General features: G+C 34.7%; 1 protein-coding gene across 1 annotated transcript; it reads right to left on the minus strand.

Moving 5' to 3' along the window:
- Positions 1-367: 367 nt before the first annotated feature.
- LOC132067696 (putative late blight resistance protein homolog R1A-3) lies at positions 368-6,868 on the minus strand. Its single transcript, XM_059460996.1, has 3 exons — positions 6,325-6,868; positions 1,496-3,785; positions 368-627 (listed from the first exon to the last, which is right to left on the minus strand). Exons 1-2 carry the CDS (start codon positions 6,763-6,765, stop codon positions 1,506-1,508), a joined length of 2,721 nt encoding a protein of 906 aa, XP_059316979.1. The 5' UTR covers positions 6,766-6,868; the 3' UTR covers positions 368-627; positions 1,496-1,505.
- Positions 6,869-7,611: the final 743 nt, after the last annotated feature.

Raw genomic sequence — 7,611 nt, forward strand, 5'->3', positions numbered from 1 at the left:
AAATCAATATTGACCATCAAGTTAAGTGTGCTATTACAAGAAATGATTTTTTGTTTTTTACATAAATAGCTCATGCAGCAAAGTTGTCAAATTAAAGTATCAATAATAAACTTAAGATTCATGCTTCATCTCGTATACTCACAAGATAAGGTACATCTTGTATAAAGATCGATCCGGTATACTGAAAAATGGAAATTTCCGACTGAATCGATCAGGAATCTGTTGAAAACATTACTGATGAGCTAAATTCCGACGGATTTTCGCTGAGCGTTCTTCAGAAATCCCATTTTATAGTAGTATTAGTATAGTTATGTTACCCAAACTTTATTGTAAATTGACCAAGCACAATCTGATAATCCAGAATACATCACCAAACAAGAATAAAGGGTAAATCTCATTCAGCAACAAGGCACAGCCAAAAACAAATAAGACAAATCCAGCCACAACAGGAAAACTAAATGCTAGTCTTACAATTACAAAGCAAAATAAACAAAAATACTCAAACCTTATAGCTTGGAACTCAAGATAATAACAGACAACCTACACAATGTCTCAAAAACATGTAGAGACTTTATTCAGAAAGTAACTTAAAAGGGAAACAAGACTCAGGAAAGTTTCCTCTACCTCCTGAAAAAAAAGAAGCCAAAAATAAGAGAAGAAAAGTTAATAAAACCAAATAGAGAAGAAAAACATGTACGTAATAAATAATACTCCTCCGATCCATCCCAATTAAGCGTCTTAGTTTGACTAGACACAAAGTTTAAGGAATAAAAAGAGAATTTTGAATTTTGTGATAATAAATTAAAGATGTACGTAGTGTACTAAAATGTCCTTTGAATCTTGTGATTTTAAACTTGTTATGTAGGATGTTAGAATTATCAACTAACTAAATATAGAAACATACAGTATTTTTGGGACGAACCAAAAAAGAAAGTAAGACACTTAAATTGGGATAGAGAGAGTACTACTCCCTCCCAATTTATGTGAAAGGATTCGGAGAGGGTTAAGACACTTCATTTTGACTATGAATTTGAGTATAGATAAAAATAAAAAAAATAAAAATTATATATTTGAAAACTATACGAAAAGTACTACAGTTCTACAAGTCAATATAGCTAATGGTTCAAAATATTTAAAAGATGTTTGATAGAAAATTACAGTTAAAGAAAAAATTGTTTGACTTTCAAGTTGGAAGACCTTCACATAAAATGGGAACGTGGGAGTATGTCTTAACAGAACTACAACTAACAAGTGCGTATAATTGATTGAGTTTCCTCTACCTCTTCCATTTAACGGTTAGTGAGAAATTTTATAGCCACACAAATATCATGACGTTTTTAAGATCTATAAGTTTCAAAAGTTTTATGACCACAAAAATGTTAAGACGTGATTTATAACCACAATTCAAAATGTCTTTCTTGCTTTGTTAAATTATGTGTCCAGTCAAAAGATTCACATAAATTGAAACTGATGTAGTTATACGAAATAACTTTACCTGTAAAGAATCAGTGTGTTGGTTGAGGTTGAGGATCAGCATCACTATCAGGAGGAAATACTGTGAGCTTGAACCCAAAGCTAAAGCTGAATGGGTGTTCCGGTTTGTTCTCCTCTGCATAGTGTTTCAACTCTTCCTGTTTTTTCTTCTCTTTCTTCCTCTTCTCAATTTGTCGCGCCGCTTTCACCGCTGCTTTGTGAGTGCTCTCCAGTTTCATCTCTTGAAGATCAGGTATATCCGCCAGACCTTCCGGGATTTCTTCTAGGTTCTCACATGATATAAGGAAAAGCCGCTTGAGGCAGGGAAAGCTGCGATTTGAAGCCCTCCAAGTCTTCAAGTCTGTCCGCTCAATCCACAAGACTAAGAGACTACTGAAACCACCAATATCCGTCTCCCAAAACTCTCCCTTGAATGCGAATTCTTTCAACTTCAGCACTTCAAGGGACTCGAGCTGCCCTAATTTACTCATTTCGCTCCAATCCAGGCCGGTACCGGAAAAGGTCAGCTTCCTCAGGGTCTTGGGAAATATGAATACCAGCTTTGGAAGGATTATGACTTTACCGTAGTACTGACCATCGTTTATAAGCTTCAAGTTCTCCAATCGCTTCAACTCAGCAAGATCGCTCAATCCACCAGCACTGGAAGTGAGAAGAGCAGCTACATTGCCCCGAATGCCTAATTTTCTGAGAGCACGTGCCCTTGAAAATATTTTCTTCGTGCAGCTTTGTGGAGCGATCGTGGACAGTGTTTGTATGCAGCATTCCTTGTCCGTTGGAGGACCAGGGAGAGGCAATTTAGCAGGGGCATTAGTATGTAGATGCCTCAACCGTAACATACTCCATATATTTGCTTTGATTTCAAAAGTACTTTCTGGAGTAGTTGTATTAATGATAAGAGTTTCTAGATTCCAGAACTTACCGAAGGGTTCTGGAAGGGCCTTGAAATCCCCTGAGAAAGAAATATACCTCAGATGCAGTAGTTGGTAAAAATCCCTGCTGAAGGTAAATTGTACAGCTTCAAGGTCAAGGACTTTGATTAGGGGAAAGACCTTGTGGATTGTTTTCAAGTGATCATCGGACTTTCCCGTTTGTTCTAAGGTGAAACATAAGAAAGATCTGACAAGTTCCATAGGTGGTTTCTTTGAAAATGAGGACAGGAAGTTTTTCAAGATAGAAGAATTGATGCAAAGGCGACGACAAAAGTCAGAATCTTGCATCATTATAGAAGACTGACCAGGTGCTAGTGTAATTTCATGGTAAAGATCTTCCTCACTTGCCTCTCTTTTGCAAAACTCATATAACATGTCGTGAATACGACATGTTTTGATTTGACCATCCGCAGTCCAGTTCATTACCATCACTAAGTTCTTCTTAGTCAGATCATTTAAGTAATCTTCTGCTTTCTCCTCAACAGTTAAATTCTTGTCATAAGGGATGAACCCTTCAGTAATCCATAAGCGGATCAATTTCCACACGGGAATATCAAAGCCTCGAGGAAATGTAGCACAGTATAAGAAGCACGCTTTAGCATCATAAGACAACAGATCATAACTCATTTTTACAAATCCCAAGCAGCTATCATCACTATTTCGATTTATAAGGTGATCTCCTATGTTCTTATTTACATGTTCCCATTCCCTTTTTGTCTTACAAGCTAGCAAAGCTCCCGCAATGACCACGATAGCAAGTGGTAGTCCACTACATTTTGTAGCTATTTGGTATCCTGGATCTTCAAGATCCCTGGAGCAACTTTCTTTCCTAAAAACCTTCTTTTTAAGCAAAAGCCAACTATTATCGTGACTTAAGAAGTTTAGCTTATGAATATCTTCATTGAAAGCACTTGCTACTGTATCTTGACGACTAGTCATCATGATTCGATGACCTTTATCGCTCTTGGTGAAAATCTTCCCGATAAAATCCATCACTTCCCTGTCCCACACATCATCCAAGATGATCAAACACCTCCCTCCTTTTCCCAAAAAAGTGCGAATATCTTCAGTTATTTGCTCGTCGCTCTTATTGTCAAGCTGTTTCGTGAAATTTTTAAGAATACTGAGCAAAACTTCCGTTTTCTTATATGACCGAGAGACGTTAACCCAAATGCAACTGAAAAATTCAAATGTAATTCTTGGATCCTTAGAAACCTTTCTTGCGAGTGTTGATTTCCCTAGACCGGGCATACCAACTATTGGAACTGCCTCTAGATTCTTTGATCCTCCAATTAGCCTATCAATCACAGTGTTTGCCTCCTCCTCAAAGCCAACAACATCGTCTTCATCACACAGAGTTAGCTATTTTACATCGGAAAAAAAAGAATAAATTTAATATATCAGGAGTAAGATTTGAAATAGTCACTCTACGTGCATAAACTAAAATTAGGAAGTACTCATTCCAAACTATTTTCATTTAATTAAAATCCTACAACTTATGACTTTCAACTTATAAGTATTATTGGCCCTGCTTTATCGTTCGCCCTTCTTCCTTTAGAGGTATTTTAGTTTGTATTTTATAAATATATCTAAAATTATTCATGAAGGCACTGTTTATTTTTATTAAGAATAAGATGTTTGAATAAATACATATCTGATTATAAATTTGAATACTAATTTCTCAATATCTAAAATCATTAAATTCTGTTATTTAAAAACTAATAAGTACATAATTTTAAACAACTAATGTTACCGGTTAAAAAGAATTCAATAAAATGAAATAATTTTAAATTTATATGGTGTTTTAAAAATTGTTCGCTTGATGAATCACACTTTAAAAGCTAGCAGCTGCGACAACAAGATGGTGGTGGTTATCGGCAACAACAGTAATGAGGTGGTGGCTATAGGTGGTTGAGGTTGGCAGAGGGGCTGATGGTAGTAGCGGTTTTGCGATAGTTATCCGTGATGTGTAGGTGGTGATTAGAGGTGGTGGTTGTTGGCAGTGGCGGAGTCAGGATTTTTAGTAGGGGGTTCAAAATATAAAAAGGCAAACTTACGAAGAAGCCAAAGGGAGTTCAACATCTACTATATATACATAAAAAATAATTTTAACCATGTATAAACAGTGTTTTTTTCCGCCGAAGGGGAATGAACCCCCTCGGCCCTATGTGGCTCCGCCCCTAGTTGTTGGTGTTAGATGACAGAGGCTAGTGTAAAAGTTGATAGTGGCCGGTGGTGTGGGTGGTTGGCGTTGGAGGTTAGCAGTAGATAGGTAGTTGGTGGCCATAGTGGTTAGCAGTGGATCGGAGTTGGTTGGTGGTAGAGGTGACTGTCTTTGTTGGTGATACGCTGATAGTAATAGCTAGTAGTGATAGCTGAAGATGGAGGTTGGTGATGATAGTTGTATATGTTAATAGATAGATGTGGAGGTAGTACTATGCTTGTATTGGATGGAGTAGTGTTAAAAATTCATCACCTTCACACGAATCTTTAATAAGTGAACAACATTAAATGGTTTTAAGATTTTATACAAGATCCAAATGATTTTCAAACACCCCTACAGGAAAAATACAAAACTGTGATGAAATATTCGTGAATGACAAGCTTTTTCACAATTTCCTGACGCATTTGTGACGATTTTATGACAGAATTCATCAATGTGAAGAAAAAAAAATTATTTTGAAGATGATGATCTGTCACAATTCATTGACAATTTCGTAACGAAAATGATGGTTTGTCACAATTCTATCACTAATTTATGACGAACACAGGAATTCGTTATAATTTTGTCACAAATTTTTTAACAAGGAAAAAATTAATCAAAATAGTTTGATGTGATGTAATATCCGTCACACCAATTAGTGACGAAATTGTGAGGGATCTTTCCATCACAAATTTTGGCAAAACAAATATCCCACGTCAGAAGACAATGAGACACGTGATGTAAGTGTTAGTATAAAAGAGTGAGAGGACAACCTTTTAGAGATATTTTTTAAAATTAAATTATTAAACCATTTAATAATTAATAATTGATAAATAACTGTTATTGTTTAACAAATTTTAAATATTATGAAAATTATTATAAAATATTATTTAATTATTGTTTATTTTGAAAATAAAATTTAATTTTGTGACAGATTTATGACTAAATTATTTGTTTTTGGTACATTACCATTTGTGATGAATTTAAGCTTTATTAAATCAAACATTTTGTGACCGATTAGCAAAATCTGTCTCATAGTGAGATCTATCATAAATATTTGTGACAGTCATTATTCCGTCGCAATTTTGTAAGACGAACGAATATGTGATGGCAGAAAATTTATCACAAATTTTGTCACAAAGTTGAATTTGTGACGTCTGTCACAATTCTTGTTTTTTCTTGCAGTGATATGCATAATAAGAGCAAATCCGTTGTTGTAAAAGAAAAAAAAAATTAAATGGACCGGCATCTCATATTCAAATATCAATTAAGTGAAAGAAACATGCTTAATCATTTTGACAAGAAAGTTCTAACACATCCACTGTTTATTATTACTCTTATTCCAGTTCATGTGGTGATGTTTGACTGAGCACATAATTTAAGTAAGAAAGCAAGAATTTTAAAATTTGTGATCTAAAATAAGCCGTAAATATTTATACGATTATAGATCATCACTAATGGTAAAATAGGATCTTAACGTTAAATTATTAGTACTAAATATAAAAAAATAAAAAAATGACATTCTTTTATAGATTGACTAATAAGAAAAGAGTATCACATAAATTGGAACGATGGGAGTATCATTTAACATAAAAAGCTTAAAACTTCAATTTCAATATATTTATCTAGACATGTATATTTATAAAATCAGTTTAAGCAACTAAAAGTATCTTTCTAAGAGGGGATTCAAAGACATACCTCTCTGGTCCGTAGAGTTGTCCTAGATAGACTGTTCAATTGAGTGGCCTCCAAAAGATGTTTATATTTAACTTGAAGATCCTTCACTTTCACTCTGATGGACTGAATCTCTTTAGCAACATTTTTAACTTTGTACCAATATGGAACATCAATCCATTTTGCAGCTGGATGACCATCTTGGTGTTTCTTGGCCTCAACCAAAAATTTGTCAACACAGTCTTCCGCTTTATAAACTACATTTCTGATCTCTTTCAATGATTGCTTCCAACCTTGAGCAGTATCTCTATTTATCTTCGAAGCGTCTTTTAGAAATGCCTTGAGAATTTGAAGATCATTCACAAGATCAGTCACATCGTCTTGTACCCCAGCTATCAACTCAACGTTTTCTCGGCATAACTCTAACAACTTCTCTACCAAGTAATTCACTGCTACTTCAGTCATGATTTTTTTTTTTGCTTTCTAAAGTACTGCTACTTTCTTGCTACTACTTGCTAAAGATGAAAGAAGTTTTTCATTTCTCTTAGATTTTTGGTGGTGAAGTCCTCAATTGAAGCCATTATTATATAATACTGTAATAATACTATTATAAAACGCGGTCAACGGGTTGGCAAAGTCGTTGAATTATTGAGCTTGGTCTTTAAAAAAAAAAAAGGTATTTGTCACTGTACGATAACTTGGCCCAGTAGCCAGTAAATGACATAATTTAGCATTCATTTTTTTCGCGCGGATGGACCTTCTTTTGGTAGTATTTAATTTTTATCCTTCGCTTAAAAAATGGCGAAATATACTTTGAGATTAGGGTTTGAATTACTTAAAAAAAAAAAAAAAAAAAAAAAATTTGAGAAAATGAGGAGTAACTTTGTCTTATAAAAAATCTATATCTTATTCTTTGCAGTTATAAAAGCAAATTATGTTCCCGGAGCTTTTTGTAAAGTCTTGCCTTGCGATTTTTTATTTATTTTTATAGTAATTACGGGATTTAAACTAGCGCCGAGAATATTTTAGGCAAGCCTTAATAAAAATTAAAGACCAACAATTTGAGAGCCAAAAATTAAAGACCACCCCCAACGAAGGGCAATCGTGCAAATTGCCCTTTAGCATTTAATTGCACAGTCTGACCTTCAAATGGACTGGTCTTTAATTGCACTGTCTGACCAGTTGGTCCGGACACATTGGCGTGTTGGTAAAGGAAAAATGCCTTGAGGATTTGAAGGTCCGCGACAAGATCATTCACATCGTCTTGTACCCCAGCTATCAACTTAACATTTTCGCGGCCCAACTCTTAAA

Source organism: Lycium ferocissimum, chromosome 8, assembly GCF_029784015.1.
Source record: "Lycium ferocissimum isolate CSIRO_LF1 chromosome 8, AGI_CSIRO_Lferr_CH_V1, whole genome shotgun sequence".
Lineage (NCBI taxonomy): Eukaryota > Viridiplantae > Streptophyta > Magnoliopsida > Solanales > Solanaceae > Lycium > Lycium ferocissimum.

Excerpts from the sequence above, each read along its gene's own strand:
- LOC132067696 (XM_059460996.1), bottom strand. The coding sequence starts at position 6,765 with ATGACTGAAGTAGCAGTGAATTACTTGGTAGAGAAGTTGTTAGAGTTA. Across the intron at positions 3,786-6,324 it reads CAACTCTACGGACCAGAGAG|CTAACTCTGTGTGATGAAGA; the intron begins GTATGTCTTTGA and ends GATGTAAAATAG.